We start from the raw sequence: 22,510 nt of genomic DNA, 5'->3' as shown, positions 1-22,510 counted from the left end.
GGATTCTTTTCTCTCTTTAAACTGCTTCTCTCCCACTTGTCTACTTAGCAGGCTTATCTTTTATTTCCAGTACCAAGTACAATGCTGGCATGTGCAGAGTTTAATAAATATTTGTTAAAGGAATGAAATGGATAAATGACTAAATGAAAAAGCAGAGTCTGAACATCATCTTACCAATGGGATGGCTGACAGTCAGAATTTGTTTTAGTCATTTTAGTGTGTCTTTTGTGAAATTGAACAGTGCTTAGTAATATATGGTCTTCCCACTTCAGCGTTTTCAAGTGCACACACTTGGACAGTCTAACTCATCTGACATCTCCATACTGGTTTACATCTCTTAGTTGTAGTATGTGAGAGATTTTGGCGAACCATCGTACTTTTTCTTGAGTAATGGTTCTGTGAAAGTCCAGTCAGCCAAAGACAGCCAGAGACAAGCTGTAGGTTTACTGACTCCACGCATGGGGCTGGGGGAGGGGGCAGGGGGCATGCTCATAACAGGGAGGGCACCCTCCTTTCTGAGGCCTGGGCTGGTGCTGACCGGTTCCGAGGGGCCAGGAAAGCAGGGATCAGTTCTTGTTTGGTTGCCATGTCTGAGGCCGGGTTAGAAGAAGCAGTGGGGGCTTCCCTGGTGGCGCAGTGGTTGAGAGTCTGCCTGCCGATGCAGGGGACGCGGGTTCGTGCCCCGGTCCGGGAAGATCCCACATGCTGCAGAGCGGCTGGGGCCATGTGCCATGGCCGCTGGACCTGCGCGTCCGGAGCCTGTGCTCCGCAACGGGAGAGGCCACAACAGTGAGAGGCCCGCGTACCACAAAAAAAAAAAAAAAAAAAAACAGCAGCAGCAGCAGGGGATTAATTTGGGATTGGGTGCTGTCAGGAGCCAAGGGGCAGTTTAGCTATTGAGTGTCCCTGGCAATCTTTATTTCGGGGCTAAGACATAGCAGAGCAGGTCAGAGAGCAACACTGGTGGGAGAGCAGTTGTTTCTCAAACCAGGGGGTCGTTCAGGGTTTTACAGATGCTGTAAGACCTTGAGGGAAATGCTGTTTCCTGTTAACTTGGAAGCTGGCTTTATGTGCGTCGTCCTATCAGCCCTGTTAACAGAAGGGCTATTTTTCTTTCTCAGCCTGAACTACTTTTTACTCTTTCAGCCCAAGGATGATTTTGCCAATTCTGTGTTTTCAGGTCTGTGTGACCCTTCCCGGCTTACCCAGTACATTCAGAGCCACTGTTTCCATTTGACCATCCAATGACCCTCTTAGAAACATAGGGAGCAATTACTATGTAATCTTTCCTAGTCTCCCACTCCCCCGCCATACACACCTCTTTTTGTCTGTGCATATCTGTCCCAATTTCTCTGACCCAGGCCTTTCTCTGGAGCTCCAGAAATTGGAAAAAGTGTCTTTTCAAATTGCCTCTGGGCAGCTTCACCTGGGTGTTCCACAGACACCTAATTTCTACAGGTTTAGTATTTGAATTCAATGCCTTAGCCCCCAAACATATTTCTCCTTCTTTAATTTTATGATCTAAACCAGAAACCTTAGGGTATTCTTTTGTCCTTAAGCTTTTTTCTCCTCATCTCCATTCAGTTGCAAACCCCTGTCAGTTCGGTCCCTCGTATCTCCTGAGTGGCTTTATTCTTGGCTGTACTGCAGCTTTTTTTTTGTTTTTTTTTTTTTGCGGTATGTGGGCCTCTCACTGTTGTGGCCTCTCCCGTTGCGGAGCACAGGCTCCGGACGCACAGGCTCAGCGGCCATGGCTCACGGGCCTAGCCGCTCCGCAGCATGTGGAATCTTCCTGGACCGGGGCATGAACCCTCGTCCCCTGCATTGGCAGGCGGACTCTCAACCACTGCGCCACCAGGGAAGCCCCGTACTGCTGCTTTAACGTTTGTCCTCCTCGTCTCTCACCTGCCATAATTAACCCGTTGTCCTTCCCTGCTGCTCTAGTCCATCATTCATGCTGTGTTTAGTGTTGTCTTCTTTTTAATGCACAGATTTGATTATGGTCTTTGTGGCTTAAAATCTTTGGTTTCTTTATTGCCTGCCAAAGTCTGTATTACACACCATAGCATTTAATAGTTCTCATAATCTGACTCCCACCTATTTTTTCGGTCTCCTTTCTTTTCACTCCCTCTTTGTGCCATTCTAGGAATTACCTTTTTTTAATTTTAATTTTTTTTGAGTCTGTTATAATTTATTAACAAATAAGTGTTTATTTTATTTTATTTTTTGCTTTACAGTGTTGTGAAAAAATTTTTTTTAGGTTTACAGCAAAATTGAGAGGAAGGTACTGAAATTTCCCATATATTCCCTGGCCCACACATGCACAGCCTCCTCCACTATCAGCATCCCTGACCAGAGAGGTAAATTTGGTATAATCAGTGAACCTGCACTGACATATCATAATCACCCAAAGTCCATAGTTTACATGAGTGTTCACTCTTGGTGTACATTCCGTGGGTTCAGACAAATATGTAATGACATACAGCCACCATTACAGTGTCATACGTTTTCACTGCCTTCAAATCCTCTGTGCTCTGCCTATAAGAGTTACCCTTTTGTGTGTGTGTACTTTGAGACCTATTATTTGTGTATATATGGTACCCTGCTTTTGATTCCCTCCCTCTGCTGATGTACTGAATTCCTCAGTGTTCTGTGTTCTTAAGAATACAGCTGAAAGGTCACTTCCTTTTTGAAGCTTGATCTGACACCCCAGGCAGAGTTTTCCTGGCACTTGGTATATATACATCACTATTATAGAATTTGTCATAGTTTATTAAATTATACTTATTTACCTTCATTCTTCCCCACTAGGCTCCTTTGAGGACAGAGATAGTGTCTTATTCGTCTTAGTAAGCTAATATGTAACAGGTATTCAATAAAAATATGCTGCATGATCTAATGTCCCAACAGTCAATGAACATTTTCCAGAAGAGCAAACTGAAGGTAGAGGCTTTACCTAAGGTCCTTGGGCTAATAGAAGGCAGAGCTGGGATTCCAGTCGAGATCTTTTCCAGGGTATTTTCTCTGACCCCAAGGGGGCAACAGAACCTTATCTCAGTGTGCAGGGTAGAATAAAGGAAATGGATGCCATTGAAACAGGCTAGTTGTGAGGTTTTTAAGCTATTACACCAAGATGGGTGACAGCAAACATCAAAGAAGAAATCAGTGTTTTTGAGCAAAGAATACATAGGAGAAAGGAGGAAGATGAATCTAGAAGTCCCTGACAGTTTTGAGCTTTGGAGATTGAAGTTGGTCAGGAGAGAGAGTTGTTTGTCGTCATTGTTGATGTCATCATTATTAATAGTGGCATTTTCTGTGTGCCAGCACTGGGTTCAATGCTTTGAGTACATTGCTCACTGAGGCATCAGAGAACAGTCTGAAGTAGGTACTGTGATTATCTTTGTCTTACACTTGAGGAAAGGTTGGCTCAGGGAGGTTAGGTAACTTGCCAACGGGGAATCAGGATTAAATCAGGCAGCCTGTCTCCTCATCCTGCAGCTTTTTCTAACACCATACTCCCTAGTTTAAGGTGAAAGGTAAAAAGGTATGATTTGGTCATTTAGGTTTGAGGTAAAAGATGCCCATAAAGGCACCTAGAGTTATGGACTTGTAGCTTGGGTGAGAGGTCAGAACTGCAGCAGAGATGAACAAGTAATTTAAACAGAGGTAGCAGTTAAAGCAATGGGAATGACAGGGCTCTCCAGAGAAGCAGGTAATGAATAGGTCAGGCAAGGGGCTGAAGTTTGGTAAATGTCCGTTTCAGGTACAGCAGGAAGAGAAAAAGCATTGAGAGAACATGAGAAAGCTGCAGGAAGGGAGTGACATTCAGTATAATTTATGCTACAGAGAATTCAAGGGAAAGGTTATTGAATTGGTTAAGAGAAGTCCTTTAAATAGCTTTAAAAGAACAGTTTGATATTTAAGCTTGTTTTTTATATTGGCAAAATAAAACACCAAAAACAAAACCTAAGTGTATTTTATTAAGATGCAAGTTGTACAAAAATATCAGGTATTTTATTTCACTTTGTCATCATCTGATCACAAGTGATAATATATTTTCCTATACTTCCCCCCTCCAAAAATTAAAAAAAAAAACTTGTCTTTTAAAAGTTTTGTCATTTATCTCAAAAACCTATCATCGAGGCCAGAAAGGAGATTCAGTTGGAGGCTCCCTAGAGTCTAAAACTGAAGGAAAAACACTTTAATCCTCAGGAAGGTCTAATTATAACTGCCTCTGGGTTTAACTCAATGGATTAGGATTTTCCACAGAATTTATTCTTTTATTTATTCTCTTATTTCAAGTATACATTTGTAATGATCCACAGTAAAAGTGTGGTCTTACAAATCTAAGTGTTTAGGAACTAGATATGGGGTGTTTTCCACTCCATCTTAAAACAACTCAACGATAATGAATTAGTGCCTAAATAAAGGACCATTTGAGATGAGTTTTCATTACAAAAGGCACAGCTGATGTACATTTCTGGGGAATGGTAAACTAAAAAATGTGATTAAAACAGCAGCTTAATCCAGTGTATTAGGTTAAGCAAATGGGTAACTTAGTTTTGAAAGGTGTCTTTGACTCTTGGGGGTGTGGGAGGCTCTTTTCCTCCCCAGCTTAATAGGCTAATTAGAGTCACTGCAGGCAATTTGAGTGGTGAATACACTTAAAAAAAAAATAGTTTGCCAGCACTATTAAATTTGCAATAAGTGGAGTCGGCATCTAAAATAGTTCAGTATTTCACATAATGGCATTTTATTTAGCACTCTAGAGTGTGTTAAATGGCTCCCTCAAGCATTAAAGGCATCACTCCATTTTCCAGGACTTGCGCGAAGTCTGGCTCAATTATCCTCTCCACCCACTCCAGGTAAGTGTGACCTTCCTGTCTGCAGTAAGCTTTATAACTCTGGGCATTCATGATGCTTCAGTCTGCCTTTTGTCCCTTCCTGCTTTTATTCTTTGATTCCCTTCTGTGGCTTTATGACTTTAAGCTGGGGTGTCAGACCGGAGAACTTTGGAACAAATATTAAAACGATGCCATGTGTTGCCCTCTTTGTGGTCTGGGGTGAGGTGGGGGAAGCACTGGGAGTCGCCTTCCCTCACGAGGCAGGGAGAACTACTTGCGTGGCTGTGGTTTGGTCCCTTCTCTTCCCCAAAACAGTGATAGTCAAAGCATAATATGTTGTCTCCAGTATATCTACATGCCTGCTGTTATAGGGAAAATAATATGGAAGCAAGTCTGGGCTTATTACAAAGTAGAACAAATACTAAATTAACATTGCTAAATCGTAACCTAATTTGGGTCTTAGAAGTTGAGGGCTTTGACTTTGATGCATAAAACATATTGTAAATTAAAATTTTAGTACAGTATAATGGCTTTTTATTCAAGATTTTGGAATTTAAAAGATCTACATATGGTGACACTTTTTTCCCCAGTTGGTTTAAAAATTCTTACTATGCTTTTATTACCATTTTACCTTGGAGATATACATCATATACATACACATGTAAATGTATACTCATATATACATATTTTTGTATTGTATATTATGTATATATAAAAGTCATCACTAGTGGCTGAACTCTCTCATGAGAGGCTTTACAGTAATAAGTGACATTAATTCAGAGTACTTTAGAAATATTTTATGAGTATGAGCTTGCCCAGAGTTCCTGAAAATATTCATTTTATTTAAACTCTTCATAATTGCTCTCTGCTAGTGGTTAAAGTCTCATTGTTATGTGGAGTACCTGACTAGTGGTATAATAATCTCCAGTGTGATAAAACTGAATCCAGTTTTAATGATGTTCATTTGCCAAAATAGGTTGGTCCCTAGAAGACACGCAGAGGTCAAGTTACTCAATGCAGAGATTCTCAAAAGCTGGTCCCTAGACCAGCAGCATCTGCATTACCTGGGAACTTATCAGAAAGGCAAATCCTTGGTCCTTATTCCAGTCATACTGAATCAGACGCTCTGGGGGCAGGGCCTGGCTATCTGCTTTTAACAAGTCCTACGATGGTTTGATGAACACTAAAGTTTGAGAACCACTGAGCTACCAGATAGATATATATGTATTCTCTACCAGTGGTTCTTCAGCTTGCCTCTTCCTTGGAGAGCTAGTATAATACTTGGGATTTTGAACTATCTGTGTACAGTATTTGGCCTTGAAATCTGATAGAAGATTGGAAAATATTATTTGAGCCTTCTTTAAATATTAGGTTTGTTTGCCATTCTAAGGGATGAGAAAGAAGCTTTCGTGTTTTATTGGCATTTCAGAAATTTCTGCCCGTGGGAGAAGGAAGTTTACAAAACACTATCTTAGAATGGATAATTACTTTTGTAACTAAAAACTGCATGTGATTTTTATTTCTTTCTTTCTTCTTGTAGCTTCAAGAGCCAAATACTGATCGACAACTTATTGAGACTTCTCCAGTTCTGCAGAAACTTACTGAATTTGAAGACGCAATTGGAGTAATTTTTACCCATGTTCGACTTTTGGCAAGAGCATTCACATTGAGAACTGTGGGATTTAACCATCTGACCCTGTAAGTTAGAAGTACTCATGTAGTTCTAACATGGGCATTTAGACAGGCAGTCCCAAACGTTTGCTGCATGCCCTTCCCAGGTTGGGGTCTCGAACGTATTTCCAGGGAAGTCACGTCGTTCGATGGATGAGCAACCAGACACCAGTGTGGACCAGAGGATATGCTCTCATCCAGCATTTTTGGTCTCATTGTCATGCATCTTATTTCTCTGTAAAGTATAAGAGAAGTGTGAAGGAAGTAAAAACTTGTTCTATGAAGGGACAAATATTATAGGCTTTATAGGCCATGTGGTATCTGTCATGATGATTCAACTCTGCCATAGTAACAAAAGCAGCCGCAGGAAAAATGTAAATGAATGAACATGGCTGTGTCCCTTTTTACTAAAACAGGCCATAGGCTGAATGTGGTCCTCCAATCCCTGCTCTGGATGAGTGATTTGAACATGAGCTAATGAAATAATTAATAAAATAACCAAAACGTTGTTTCTTTGCATGGTGTTTTTTATTCAGTTTTGGCTTCCTTCCCCCAAATCAGATACTCACAGTTCTCTTTACACTGTAAAGATTAAGGATTCTTGTCATAGATTTTTTAGTCCTTAACCTAGAGTTCAGATTTGAATAATGGAGTGTAGTTTTCAATAAAAAGATAAAGATTTAGGGCTTCCCTGGTGGTGCAGTGGTTGAGAGTCCGCCTGCCGATGCAGGGGACGCGGGTTCGTGCCCCGGTCCGGGAAGATCCCACATGCCGCAGAGCGGCTGGGCCCATGAGCCATGGCCGCTGAGCCTGCGCGTCCGGAGCCTGTGCTCCACAACGGGAGAGGCCACAACAGTGAGAGGCCTGTGTACCACAATAAATAAATAAATAAATAAAGATTTAGCAAAGAAAATTCTTGGGCCTTTTTGCTTTGTTTTGTCTGTATGAAGATTGTCTGTGCAACATTGTTGTCTCCGCTGTACAGTTGACCCTTGAATCACATGGGTTACAACTGCATGGGTCCACTTACAAGTGGATGTTTTTCAATAAGTATGTGCGACGGTGCTACACAGGGTTGGTTGGTTGATTGGCTGGATCTGCAGATGCAGAACCGTGGTACAGAAGGCCGACTGTAAAGTTAAACTGGATTTTTGACTGAATGGGGGGGTCGCTGCCCCTAACCCCCTCAACTGTTCAAGGATTCAACTGTGCTTTATTTTTCAATTGATACTCCCCAGCTTTTGGCCAGGCACTATTTACTAGTCTTTATTTTAGCAGTTGTTTAATCCTTATAGTACTTACTTTACTCTCCTTTGAAACTGAACCTGTATTGACTCAGATCTCTTCTCAGTTGAGGGGCCTTAGGGAATTATTTTTAGTTTTGTGCTTTAAGCAAGATGAACACATTGCTTTTTAACATCATGCCTTTTGAAAAAAATTCACTGTGTTTTTTTTTTAATCCACAAATGCTTATTGATCTCTTTACATTGATGTTTTTTCCCAGAGGCCACAATCAGAGGATGGAATTCCTCGGTGACTCCATAATGCAGCTGGTAGCCACGGAGTACTTATTCATTCATTTCCCAGATCATCATGAAGGACACTTAACTGTGAGTTTGTATTAAATCATTTCCTCCAATAAGATTGCTGTATAACAGAGAGCAAAGATTAGAAGAACCGAATATATATTTATGTAATTGACTTAGTTCTTGGTGACTTTAGCATATCATATGGTTTTGTTTCATTATGTAAATTGTGTGCAAAACAATATATGATAAGAGCTCATTTCCATTTAGTGACTGCCTACTCAGTGCAAGACATTGAGTTAGGCTTCATGGGGGGGAGCAAATATTAGTTGACACCTAGTCTATCCATAAGAAGTTTAAAAACTATGAGGAGAAATTAAAAATATAAGTAAATAACTACAAATTCTCTCTCTCTTTCTATATCTATATACATATGTATATAGATATAGTGTGGGGTGTGTGTATATACGTATACATGTACACTATAAAAAGTATAAGTGAGTAATTGTAACTAAATACAGGGAGTACCACGTTAAATATTATGAAGAGACATAGGGAAACTGTGCTGTTTAGGAAAAGTAAGATTTCTTTCAGCTGTGGAATTTCTAGAAGGCTTCATGGCTATGATGATGTTTGAGTCTTTAAAAGGATGAGTAGGATTTGGCCACTGGGAATTAATGGGAAGAAATTTCTATGCAAAGACATTGCACACATTGGGACTGCTGAAACAAGGGCACAGCATGGAAGATCAAAAGCCTAGTTTGAGGGGCTTCTCTGGTGGCGCAGTGGTTGAGAGTCCGCCTGCTGATGCAGGGGACGCGGGTTCGTGCCCCGGTCCGGGAATATCCCACATGCCACGGAGCGGCTGGGCCCGTGAGCCATGGCCGCTGAGCCTGCGCGTCTGGAGCCTGTGCTCCGCAATGGGAGAGGCCACAGTGGTGAGAGGCCCGCGTACCACAAAAAAAAAAAAAAAAGCCTACTTTGGCTGGATCATGTGGAGTTGAAAGGGACTTAGAGAGACAAGGCTTGATTTATGACCAAAGTGAAATAGTTCCCATTCCTCTCACCTTTGTTTCATTTTATAAAATTTTATTGAGCTTTTTTATTTGCTGGGTGTGGTTTTTACCCTGTGAAACCAATCAGTAATAAAACCAGAGTGGAGAACAAAACATATCTGGAAGCCAGTCGTGATGATCTCTCCCAGCCCAAGGAATAACCTTTGAGAAGTCCCTCTAGAATTGGGCATTGGAAAAGCAAATATTTTATTGGGCAAAGAAAAAGAGTACTCACTATAAGACATTTTGTGAGTGCAGACATTCTTCATTAGCTTGAGGCAAATAAGTCTTTCATACTTTGCATCTCTACAATTTCTATACATGTTTTGCTTTGAATAGAATTGGATCTTATCTCTGCAACTGTGAACCCTGGAAATAGTTTATGTGACACACAAATATTGGATTTAGGGAGAATATGGTTATCTGACTATGTTTAGATGTAATTTTTCAGCAGAATTTCTAAGCCCAACAAAATATGGTCCTTTAATTCTTTCACTCAGTGAATATTATTCACTGAATATTATGTTCCTGCTATGCCCCATGTACCATTATATGGGAAATCAGGAATACTATTATTTTACATTTAGTTTAAAATTAGCAGTTTGATTACCACTTAACGTTAACTGCTTTTGGATGGACAAGAAATTCCTCTTGAATTAATATTAAGTTCTTAAGAACATACGAGCATTTACCGGAAATAAACTAGTATCTAGTATCTTGCTCTACATTCAGGAATCAATAAATGCTCGTTCAGTATCTTCCATTAGGGAATACACTTCATAGCTGTCAGAGTATCTGGTTGGTCTGAGAAATGGAGAAACTAAACCAAATGGCTTAAGTAGTAATTCATCTTATGGCCATAAAGAGACCACTGTTGAAAATGTGTGACTTAAATACACACATTTACCCCTATATTCCCTCAAATTAATTGTGAACTCCAGGATTTTGTGGAGCAGGGACGTATGGATCAGCAAGTTTACTGCTGCTCTTCTTGGCCACGGCACATCCCGCCCCTGACCCCCAACACTGAACAGATAATGAAACCAGAACTCAGAAAGGCATGGGCCCTGCCCAAGATCTGGATAAAGGTACAAGCAGGACTATGCTAGAGACTCCAGTTTTGTGTTCTTTCCAAAATGACTTCAGTGCTGTAACTAATTTTATCCAAAATGTGTTTATCAGCCTTGCTGTCTTAAAAATAAAGAATTTTTGGATAGCTTCTTAGAAAAATGTTAACAAAGAACAGAATTCTGATATGATGGTTTTATGAACTGTATTCACAGAAAGCTTCTGTAGAAATCAGTAGGACCAAGAGATCTGCTGACAAAACAAAGATGTTCTGTCATCAGTGAAATACATATTTAAAAGATACTGACTCTCATTAATGTCTCTTTGATGTGGTTGCTCCCTCCCTCCTTCTTTATTTTTTGAGGTACACGGGCCTCTCACTGTTGTGGCCTCTCCCGTTGCGGAGCACAGGCTCCGGACGCCCAGGCTCAGCGGCCATGGCTCACGGGCCCAGCCGCTCCGCGGCACGTGGAATCTTCCCAGACCGGGGCACGGACCCGTGTCCCCTGCATCGGCAGGCGGACTCTCAACCACTGCGCCACCAGGGAAGCCCCCTCCCTCCTTGAGCCGCTGTCTCCCATTGGCTTCTATGATGCTGCACGTTCCTGGTTTTCCTCTCACCTCTTGAGCTACTCTCTTAGCCTCCTTTGCAGGCTCATCCTATTCTATAGAGCTGATGAATATTCCAGGATGTACAAGGTTTACTCCTAGGCATTTCTTCTTAGTAGAGTCTCTTATAGGCAGTCTTTTCCAAGTATAGCATTAGTTTCACTCTGTAGGCAGACTTTTAAATGGACTTCTTCAATCCCGTTTCTTTTCTGAGCTCCAGTGCCAGCTGCCTTCTCATCATCTCCACATGTTGAAGACTGAACTTGAAGTCTTCTCCCACCTGGGTCCTCTACCAGTATTCCTTGAGTAATTGAATGGCAACATCACCCATCCAGTGTTGCAAGCCAGAAACCTAGGAGTCATCTTTGATTCCTCCCTCTGCTTCCCTTCCCTATATTCTAGTCCATTCGCAAGTTTTGACACTATTACTGCTGGACAGTGTTATGTCTTCATCACCCAGATCCTGTCTACTGACCTCTGTCACCTGGACCACTGCAGTGGTTTCTGCATAGCTGTCACAGTGTTACAGGAATATGATTGACAGAGAGACTCGGTTAGAAGAGGTGGCATTTACTAAATTGCAAAGGATAGGAATCTTAAGGTTGTGCTTATACAAAGCAGTAGGCAATGCAGCAGGCTCAGATTTCCCATGAGATGTGTGTTACTATTGGAAAAGCTGGTCTTTGCCATTCTTGTACTCTCCAATGGGGGACATTGTCTCAGGTTTCGGGCCTGTTGGACAGCGTTACGGCTTCCTACACCAGCCTTCCTGAATCAGCTCTTGCTCCCATGCAGGCCAGGAGTCTTCTGCCTTCTGCAGAAGTCTTCTTACCTTCTGCGGCCAGTGGAGTCTTCACCACACATATTTTGTGACCACACTAACCATTCATCGTCAGTCCGCTTCGGTTGTTCCTCTTCACCTCCCCAACCTTCTCAGACCTCTTCTCTTTTCTGTTGACTTCCTCTCCATGAGTCTGAATACATCTGTACGTTACCTTCTATTTTATGTCTTCAGTTCTTACTTGCCCCTAACTCCATACTCAAATATCTCCATATTTAGAGATATACTTGGATATCTAGATATACTGGATCTCTGGTTGGATTTCTTTCGGGCACCTCAAACCTAACATGGCCAAAACAAAACTGATTTTTACCCCCAAACCTTGGTGTTCTCCATATCAGTAAGGATTGTTCTGTTCTTAGCTCAGGCTAAAAACCTTGGAGTTATCCTTAACTCTTCTCTTTCTCTCATCCTACACCTCCTAGCCATTAGCATAGCCTGTTGATTTTACCTTAAAAGTTCGTCCCAAACATAACTACTTTTCACCAGCTCCACTGTTATCACCCTGGTCTGGACCACAGTTATCTTTACCTTAAATTACAGCCATAGCCTCCCAACTGGTCCATCCCTCCCCACCCTTCAGCCTATGTTCAGCACATCATCTAGAGGGACTATTTTTAAAGAGAAGTCGGATTACAACTTCCTTTGTGCAAAACGTAAAGATTTCTCATCTCAAGGGTAAAAGACAATGTTGTTACCTACAAGACCCTGTATGACCTGCTTTCCTGCTGCCGTCTTAGACTTTTTCTCCTAGACACTTCACATTAGCCTCTGTGAGATTCCTGCAGGACACTAAGCAAGCCTTTGCCTCAGGGCCTTTAACATGCTTGCGGCCAAATCCCACACCTGTGTTCAGATGTCATCACCAGTGAGGCTTTCTTTAATTCACTCTGCTTGATAGTAACCTTTTTTCCTCATCCCCAGCTCCCCTCCCCCAGTCTGGAAGCTTACCTCCATTTTCTCCTTCCTTTTTCTACTTAGCACATACTATTCTCTCATCAGAGTGTAAACTTTGTCTATCTTCTTCACTCCTGATTCCCTGGGTCCTTGGACAGTCCTGGCATATCAGTGCTCAGCAAATATGCTGAGTGAATAATCATCATATTCCAGTCTAATCCTCTTCATTTTTTCTTTGGAGAGTGAAATGAACAAGTCCGCCCACCTGCCCGGCCTTGTGTCACATATTTGTCTTATCACTCTGCACCTCTTACCTGGCCTGCTTTGTGTTCCTCCAAGCTCTCTCCTGCCATTGGGTTTGTACATGTTCTACCTGGAGACCATTCTGCTTCCTGCCCTTACTCTCAGCTGCCTGGTATCTCCTACTCTGCATTAGATGTCAGTTCCCGCATGACTGCTGCCTGCAAGGGAAACTTTCCAGTCAAATTTCTGTGTTCTTTTCCTTCCTGGCACTTATTTGAGTTTTCCTGTCCCACTAGCCTGGAAGTTCTGTGAGAGCACGTGTTTATTTATCACTATATGTGCAGCATATATGTATATGGTATATGTAGGCTCTCAATACATATTTGATAAGTAGAAGAATGAGAGTTTTGTGGGCAGCTAAGTCATATAGAGAGGGAAGTGGAAGTGGCATTGGAAGGAAACAACATGTTTTTTTTAATGTGTAAGGAAAGAAGCTGAAAACTATTTATGAATATCTAAGGATTAAAAGTAATTTAAAATTTGCAGAGGATTACTTACTGCAGTTGCATTTGGCTGGGTAGAAGGCAGGGAGAGGATGGCTAATTATTCATTATTGTGATTAAAGAACACACAACTACGGCGAGGCATTAGTTGGCTCAGAGCTGTTGCCTTGCACACTCGCTTCATAGAGAATAAGGACGGTTGAGCAAATGAAATCGTGGTTTTCAAGTTTTGAATGCTGATGGGGGAAATCTATAGTGTTCTATAAGTTGGGTGTTCAAGAAGTCCTGTTTGGGAATGAATGTCAGACTTATATAATTGTGCTAGCATGATGGAGTTTGAATTGGGTTGTATAGGGAAGAGGTTCTATTTCATAGACTGAAGTTTTGGTTTTTGAGGGTAGAACCTACTCAGTAGAGTCAGGGTAAATAGGAGAGTGTCTCAAAGAGCATTTATTTAGACAAGAATGCCTCTTTTATCACACTTTCAACTTTTAACATTTGCATCTTTTTCACCTCTATTTCATTCTTTTCTCTTAGCCTTTCCTATAAGTTTCCGAGCTAAAGATAGTTGTCAGTCCCATGCCTACAATGTGCAAGGCACTGTGCCTAGTGGAGGCGTCCACCAGCAAGATGAACTTGCAGAAATTTTTGTTTGTAGAGGAATGATTTGGGGTAATGAGAAAGCAAAGATTACAGATAAAATTTGAGAACCAGTGATCTAATCCTTCCCTGCTGCCTTCAGACAGCACTAAGCATAAATCAAACAAGCTATCTAACAGATCTCTTTGAGAGGGTAGATTCCACAGCCTCCTGTTTGAGAATTTCTCCATCACTGTCATAATTTGGCTGTTTGTATCTGACCTGCACTCCAGCGGGTAGCATTTGCATCTCTACAATTTCTATACATGTTTCGCTTTCAATAGAATTGGATCTTATCTCTGCAACTGTGAACCCTGGAAATAGTTTATGTGACACACAAATATTGGATTTAGGGAGAATATGGTTATTTGACTATGTTTAGATGTAATTTTTCAGCAGAATTTCTAAGCCCAACAAAATATGGTCCTTTAATTCTTTCACTCAGTGAATATTATTCACTGAATATTATGTTCCTGCTATGCCCCATGTACCATTATATGGGAAATCGGGAATACTATTATTTTACATTTAGTTTAAAATTAGCAGTTTGATTACCACTTAAAGTTAACTGCTTTTGGATGGACAAGAAATTCCTCTTGAATTAATATTAAATTCTTAAGAACATATGAGCATTTACCAGAAATAAACTAGTTCTTTAGTTATCACGGGAAATGGAGGCCATCTGGCTACCACTGTTGGTATGAGAGACCTGTGTGGCACAGCACTGTCATTTTTAATAATACGTTCTACTTTCACCCCATGCTCTTGTAGTAAAGTCCTCAGAATAATAAATCAGAGTCTACTGTTTTACACTAGATGGCCCTCTTCGGTAGCTCACGTCCCACAGCTGTGGTTTTCTCTTTAGAATCAAGAGTGAATAGAAGTTTAAGGAAGAGTGCCAATGCGTTTCTTTGCTTATTTTAAACCAATAAACCTTTCTCTTATTAAAATTTAAGTTTACACTAATTAGGAAAGACTGCTATGTTGAGATAATAGAAAACATACTGGATTCTCAAAATCGCACTTGGCAATTTGTGATATTTTTGTCGGTCCTTGCCACTGCTTCAGGAACTCAGCAGTCTTTTTCTCAGCTTCACGGAGAGCCCTAACTTCAGCTTTCCTCACTTTTTCTGCTAATTTCAAGTTAAATTGTATCTTTTTTGCGGGGTGTTAAAAAAAGTTGTTAAGGACAGGTTAGCACTCAGTAAAATGGAGAGCTTTGAAGACTATTAGTGGACAGGTATCCAGAATATTTTGATTGAAGACAAATCCAGAGGAATTCCTAGAACCTCCTATAACCGTTTTCCTATAACCGAAGAGCAAGCATATCTTATAATGATGATGTCAGTAATAACAGCGGCTAACGTCTCTGTGTGTTTATTATGTGCCAGTCATTGTACTTAGATTGTATACTCATTCACTTTAATTCTCATTACATCCCTGTGAAGTAGGTACTACTTCCTCCATGTAATGGATGTGGAAACTGAGCCTCAGAGAGATTTAGTAACTTATACAGGGTCACCTAGCCAGGAAGTGGTAGAGCCGTAGTTTGAACCCAGGCAGCTTGGCGCCAAATCTTCTGCTTTTTACCAGTACATCTAACTCAAGGCATTGTTTGCAAAACAGTCTAATAACCGTCTCATGCTCAGTTGGGTGCTTAATGTTCATTTTCAAGGTTTCTACTAAGAAATGTTTCTTCTTTAAAATACTAATTTATAGCATTGACATCTCCAGGCTTTCCAACCTCATGTCTTACCCCATTCAAATCCATCCACCAAAATGATCTTTCTATATAATAAGAAAGTTACCTTGCCACTGCTCCCATTTGACACCTTTTGGGACTCCTCTTCCCTTATAGGAAAGTACAGACTTCTTTTACATCACCTGCAAGACTCTCTCTGCCCAGAGGCTGGGCAGCCTCACCTGTATCAGCTCTTCCCCACCAGGCTCAGATTTCTCCTCCAGTTCCACCCAGGAATCACCTCACTGTGTCATGGCCCCTTGCCTTTTTTTTTTTTTTTTTTTTGGCTGCATTGGGTCTTCATTGCTGCGCACGGGCTTTCTCTAGTTGCGGCGAGCGGGGGCTACTCTTCCTTGTGGTGCACCGTCTTCTCACCTCAGTGGCCTCTCTTGTTGCAGAGCATGGGCTCTAGGTGGGTGGGCTTCAGTAGTTTTGGCACGTGAGCCCAGTAGTTGTAGGCTGCAGAGCACAGGCTCAGTACTTGTGGTGCGCGGGCTCAGTTGCTCCGCGGCATGTGACATCCTGCTGGACCAGGACTCGAACCCGTGTCGCTTGCATTGGCAGGTGGATTCTTAACCACTGCACCACCAGGGAAGTCCTGGCCCCTTGCTTTAATAGAGCTGTTTCATCATCCTGGAAAACCCCTTCCTACTGTCTTAGTCTATTCAGGCTGTTATAGCAAAATAGCACAAACAGGATGGCTTATGAACAGCAGAAATTTATTGCTCACAGTTCTGGAGATGGAGAGTCTGAGATCAGGGTGCCAGCATGGTCAGCTGAGGGCTCTCTTCTGGCTCGCAGACTTCTCATTGTACCTTCACAGGGTGGAAGGGGCAAGAGATCAGTATGAGGCTTCTTTTTTTTTTTAGCATGTAATAAATTTACTTATTTAATAAAGTTCCTCTTTCTCATGATAGCTTCTGATTTAGTTGTTGTTGTTTTTAACATCTTTATTGGAGCATAATTGCTTTACAATGGTGTGTTAGTTTCTGCTTTATAACAAAGTGAATAACATATACATATATCCCCATATCTCTTCCCTCAAGCATCTCCCTCCCACCCTCCCTATCCCACCCCTCTAGGTGGTCACAGAGCACCGAGCTGATCTCCCTGTGCCTTGCGGCTGCTTCCCACTAGCTATCTATTTTACATTTGGTAGTGTATATATGTCCATGCCACTCTCTCACGTTGTCCCAGCTTACCCTTCCCCGTCCCCATGTCCTCAAGTCCATTCTCTACATCTGCGTCTTTACTCCTGTCCAGCCCCTAGGTTCTTCAGAACCTTTTCTTTTTAGATTCCATATATATGTGTTAGCATACGGTATTTGTTTTTCTTTCTGACTTACTTCACTCTGTATGACAGTCTCTAGGTCCATCCACCTCACTGCAAATAACTCAATTTCGTTTCTTTTTATGGCTGAGTAATATTCCATTGTACGTATGTGCCACATCTTCTTTATCCATTCATCTGTTTGTGGACACTTAGGTTGCTTCCATGTCCTAGCTATTGTAAATAGTGCTGCAATGAACATTGTGGTACATGACTTTTCTTGAATTATGGTTTTCTCAGGGTATACGCCCAGTACTGGGATTGCTGGGTCATATGATAGTTCTATTTGTAGTTTTTTAAGGAACCTCCATACTGTTCTCCATAGTGGCCGTATCAATTTACATTCCCACCAACAGTGCAGGAGGGTTCCCTTTTCTCCACACCCTCTCCAGCACTTATTGTTTGTATATTTTTTGATGATGGCCATTCTGACTGGTGTGAGGTGATATCTCACTGTAGTTTTGATTTGCATTTCTCTAATGATTAGTGATGTTGAGCATCCTTTCATGTGTTCATTGGCAATCTGTATATCATCTTTGGAGAGATGTCTGTTTAGGTCTTCTGCCCAATTTTGGATTGGTTGTTTGTTTTTTTGATACTGAGCTGCATGAGCTGCTTGTAAATTTTGGAGATTAATCCTTTGTCAGTTGCTTCATTTGCAAATATTTTCTCCCATTCTGAGGGTTGTCTTTTCGTCTTGTTTATGTTTTCCTTTGCTGTGCAAAAGCTTTGAAGTTTCATTAGGTCCCAGTTGTTTATTTTTGTTTTTACTTCCATTTTTCTAGGAGGTGGGTCAAAAAGGATCTTGCTGTGATTTATGTCATAGAGTGTTCTGCCTATGTTTCCCTCTAAGAGTTTTTTAATATCTGGCCTTACATTTAGATCTTTCATCCAGTTTGAGTTTATTTTGTGTGTGGTGTTAGGGAGTGTTCTAATTTCATTCTCTTACATGTAGCTGTCCAGTTTTCCCAGCACCACTTATTGAAGAGGCTGTCTTTTCTCCATTGTATATTCTTGCCTCCTTTATCAAAGATAAGGTGACCATCTGTGTGTGGGTTTATCTCTGGGCTTTCTATCCTGTTCCATTGATCTGTATTTCTGTTTTTGAGCCAGTACCATACTGTCTTGATTCCTGTAGCTTTGTAATATAGTCTGAAGTCAGGGAGCCTGATTCCTCCAACTCCATTTTTCTTTCTCAAGATTGCTTAGGCTATTCGGGGTCTTTTGTGTTTCCATACAAATTGTGACATTTTTTGTTCTAGTTCTGTGAAAAATGCTATTGGTAGTTTGATAGGGATTGCACTGAATCTGTAGATTGCTTTGGGCCATATAGTCATTTTCACAGTGTTGATTCTTCCAATCCAAGAACATAGTATATCTCTCCATCTGTTTGTAACATCTTTAATTTCTTTCATCATTGTCTTATAGTTTTCTGCATACAGGTCTTTTGTCTCCTTAGGTAGGTTTATTCCTAGGTATTTTATTCTTTTTGTTGTAGTGGTAAATGGGAGTGTTTCCTTAATTTCTCTTTCCGACTTTTCATCATTAGTGTATAGGAATGCAAGAGATTTCTGTGCATTAATTTTGTATCCTGCTACTTTACCTAATTCATTGATTAGCTCTAGTAGTTTTCTGGTAGCATCTTTCGGATTCTCTAAGTATAGTATCATGTCATCTTCAAACAGTGACAGTTTTACTTCTTCTTTTCCGATTTGGTTTTTTTTTTTCTTTTTCTTCTCTCATTGCTGTGGCTAAAACTTTCAAAACTGTTGAATAATAGTGGTGAGAATGGACAACCTTGTCTTGTTCCTTATCTTAGAGGAAATGGTTTCAGTTTTTCACCATTGAGAATGATGTTGGCTGTGGGTTTGTCATATATGGCCTTTATTATGTTGAGGTAAGTTCCCTCTATGCCTACTTTCTGGAGGTTTTTATCATAAATGGGTGTTGAATTTTGTTGAAAGCTTTTTCTGCATCTATTGAGATGATCGTATGGTTTTTATCCTTCAGTTTGTTAATATGGTGTATCACGTTGATTGATTTGCATATGTTGAAGAATCCTTGCATTCCTGGGTTAAACCCCACTTAATCATGGTACATGATCCCTTACTGTGCTGTTGGATTCTGTTTGCTAGTATTTTGTTGATGATTTTTGCATCCGTGTTCATCAGTGATATTGGCCTGTAGTTTTCTTTCTTTGTGACGTATTTGTCTGGTTTTGGTATCAGGGTGATGGTGGCCTCATAGAATGAGTTTGGGAGTGTTCCTCCCTCTGCTGTATTTTGGAAGAGTTTGAGAAGGATAGGTGTTAGTTCTCTAAATATTTGATAGAATTTGCCTGTGAAGCCATCTGGTCCTGGACTTTTGTTTGTTGGAAGATTTTTAATCACAGTTTCAATTTCAGTGCTTGTGATTGGTCTGTTTATAATTTCTATTTCTTCCTGGTTCAGTCTCGGGAGGTTGTGCTTTTCTAAGAATTTGACCATTTTATTGGCATAAAGTTGCTTGTAGTAATCTCTCATGATCCTTTGTATTTCTGCAGTGTCAGTTGTTACTTCTCCTTTTCCATTTCTAATTCTACTGATTTGAGTCTTCTCGCTTTTTTTCTTGATGAGTCTGGCTAATGGTTTATCGATTTAGTTTATCTTCTCAAAGAACCAGCTTTTAGTTTTATTGATCTTTGCTTTTGTTTCCTTCATTTCTTCTTCATTTATTTCTGATCTGACCTTTGTCATTTGTTTCCTTCCACTAACGTTGGGGTTTTTTTGTTCTTTCTCTGATTGCTCTAGGTGTAAGGTTAGGTTGTTTATTTGAGGTGTTTCTTGTTTCTTGAGGTAGGATTGTATAGCTATAAACCTCCCTCTTAGAACTGCTCTTGCTGCATCCCATAGGTTTTGGGTTGTCGTGTTTTCGTTGTCATTTGTTTCTAGGTATTTTTTGATTTCCTTTGATTTCTTCAGTTATCTCTTGGTTATTTAGTAGTGTATTGTTTAGCCTCCATGTGCTTGTATTTTTTACAGATTTTTCCCTGTAATTGATATCTAGTCTCATAGTGTTGTGGTCGGAAAAGATACTTGATTCGATTTCAGTTTTTTTAGATTTACCAAGGCTTGATTTGTGACCCAAGATATGATCTATCCTGGAGGATGTTAACACCATGAGCACTTGAGAAGAACGTGTATTCTGTTGTTTTTGGATGGAATGTCCTATAAATATCAATTAAGTCCATCTTGTTTAATGTATCATTTAAAACTTGTGTTTCCTTATTTTTTTTTCATTTTGGATGATCTGTCCATTGGTGAAAGTGAGGTATTAAAGTCCCCTACTATGAATATGTTACTGTCGATTTCCCCTTTTATGGCTGTTAGTGTTTGCCTTATGTATTGAGGTGCTCCTATTTTGGGTGCATAAATATTTACAATTGTTATATCTTCTTCTTGGATCAATCCCTTGATCATTATGTAGTGTCCTTCTTTGGCTTTTGTAATAGTCTTTATTTTAAAGTTTATTTTGTGTGATATGAGAATTTCTACTCCAGCTTTCTTTTGATTTCCATTTGCATGGAATATCTTTTTCCATCACCTCACTTTCAGTCTGTATGTGTCCCTAGGTCTGAAGTGGGTCTCTTGTAGACAGCATATATACGGGTCTTGTTTTTGTATCCATTCAGCCAGTCTATGTCTTTTGGTTGGAGCATTTAATCCACTTACATTTAAGGTAGTTATTGATATGTATGTTCCTATTACCATTTTCTTAATTGTTTTAGGTTTGTTATTGTAGGTCCTTTCCTTCTCTTATGTTTCCTGCCTAGAGAAGTTCCTTTAGCATTTGTTGTAAAGCTGGTTTGGTGGTGCTGAATTCTCTTAGCTTTTGCTTGTTTGTAAAGGTTTTAATTTCTCAGTCGAATCTGAAAGAGGTCCTTGCTGGGTAGAGTAATCTTGGTTGTAGGTTTTTCCCTTTCATGACTTTAAATATGTCCTGCCACTCCCTTCTGGCTTGCAGAGTTTCTGCTGAAAGATAGCTGTTAACCTTATGGGGATTCCCTAGTTTGTCATTTGTTGCTTTTCTCTTGCTGCTCTTAATATTTTTTTCTTTGTATTTAATTTTTGATAGTTTGATTAATATGTGTCTTGTCATGTTCCTCCTTGGATTCATTCTGTATGGGACTCTCTGTGTTTCTTGGACTTGATTATTTCCTTTCCCATATTAAGGAAGTTTTCAACTGTAGTCTCTTCAAATATTTTCTCAATCCCTTTTTTTTTCTCTTCTTCTTCTGGGACCCCTGTAATTCAAATGTTGGTGCGTTTAATGTCCCAGAGGTTTCTGAGACTGTCCTCAATTCTTTTCATTCTTTTTTTTTTTTCTGCTCTGTGGTAGTTATTTCCACTCTTTTATCTTCCACATCACTTATCCATTCTTCTGCCTCAGTTATTCTGCTATTTATTCCTTCTAGAGAATTTTTAATTTCATTTATTTTGTTGTTCATCATCGTTTGTTTGCTGTTAGTTCTTCTAGGTCCTTGTTAAATGTTTCTTGTATTTTCTCCATTCTATTTCCAAGATTTTGGATCATCTTTATATCATTACTCTGAATTCTTTTTCAGGTCACCTGCCTATTCCTCTTCAATTGTTTGGTCTAGTGGGTTTATGCCTTGCTCCTTCATCTGCTGTGTGTTTTTCTGTCTTCTCATTTTGCTTAACTTACCGTGTTTGGGGTCTCCTTTTCACAGGCTGCAGGTTCATAGTTCTTGTTGTTTTTGGTGTCTGCCCCCAGTGGGTAAGGTTGGTTCGGTGGGTTGTGTAGGCTTCCTGGTGGCAGGGACTGGTTCCTGTGTTCTGGTGGATGAGCCTGGATCTTGTCTTTCTGGTGGGCAGGACCATGTCCGGTGGTGTGTTTTGGGATATCTGTGAACTTATTATGATTTTAGGCAGCCTCTCTGCTAATGAGTGCGGTTGTGTTCCTGTCTTGCTAGTTGTTTGGCATAAGGTGTCCAGCACTGTAGCTTGCTGGTTGTTGAGTGGAGCTGGGTCTTAGAGTTGAGATGGAAATCTCTGGGAGAGCTTTCGCTGTTTGATATTATGTGGGGCCCAGAGGTCTCTCGTGGACCAACGTCCTGAACTCGACTCTCCCACCTCAGAGGCTCAGGCCTGACACCCAGTTGGAGCACCAACACCCTGTCAGCCACTCGGCTCAGAAAAAAAGAGAGAAAGATAAAGGAAGAAAGAAAGAAAAATAAATAAATAAATAAAATAAAGTTACTAAAAATAAATTATTAAAAATAAAAAAGTGAATAATTAATTTTAAAAAGAAAGGAAGAAGAGAGCAACCGAACCAAAAAACAAATCCACCATTGATAACAAGCAGTAAAAACTATACTAAAAAACAAAGAAACAAAAAAAGCCAAAAATGGACAGAGAGAACCCTAGGACAAATAGTAAAAGCAAAGCTATACAGACAAAATAACACAAAGAAGCATACACCTACACACTCACAGAAAGAGGAAAAGGAAAAAATATATATATATTAAAAAAAAAAAAAAAGGA

General features: G+C 40.4%; 1 protein-coding gene across 13 annotated transcripts in view; it reads left to right on the top strand.

Moving 5' to 3' along the window:
* Positions 1-22,510, top strand: part of DROSHA (drosha ribonuclease III) — a 139,369-nt gene that overhangs the window by 93,174 nt on the left and 23,685 nt on the right. For 12 of the 13 annotated variants that reach the window (XM_067730452.1, XM_067730449.1, XM_067730448.1 and 9 more), the window contains 3 exons: positions 4,821-4,865; positions 6,385-6,542; positions 8,020-8,125. In XM_067730452.1, the coding sequence (XP_067586553.1) occupies positions 4,821-4,865; positions 6,385-6,542; positions 8,020-8,125 (309 nt within the window). The remainder of the gene's footprint in view (positions 1-4,820; positions 4,866-6,384; positions 6,543-8,019; positions 8,126-22,510) is intronic. The other variant, XM_067730444.1, reaches the window with a different exon arrangement.

This window comes from Pseudorca crassidens, chromosome 3 (assembly GCF_039906515.1).
Source record: "Pseudorca crassidens isolate mPseCra1 chromosome 3, mPseCra1.hap1, whole genome shotgun sequence".
NCBI lineage: Eukaryota > Metazoa > Chordata > Mammalia > Artiodactyla > Delphinidae > Pseudorca > Pseudorca crassidens.
The sequence above is the reverse complement of the archived record's forward strand: the minus strand, read 5'-3'. Positions and strand labels throughout refer to the sequence as shown.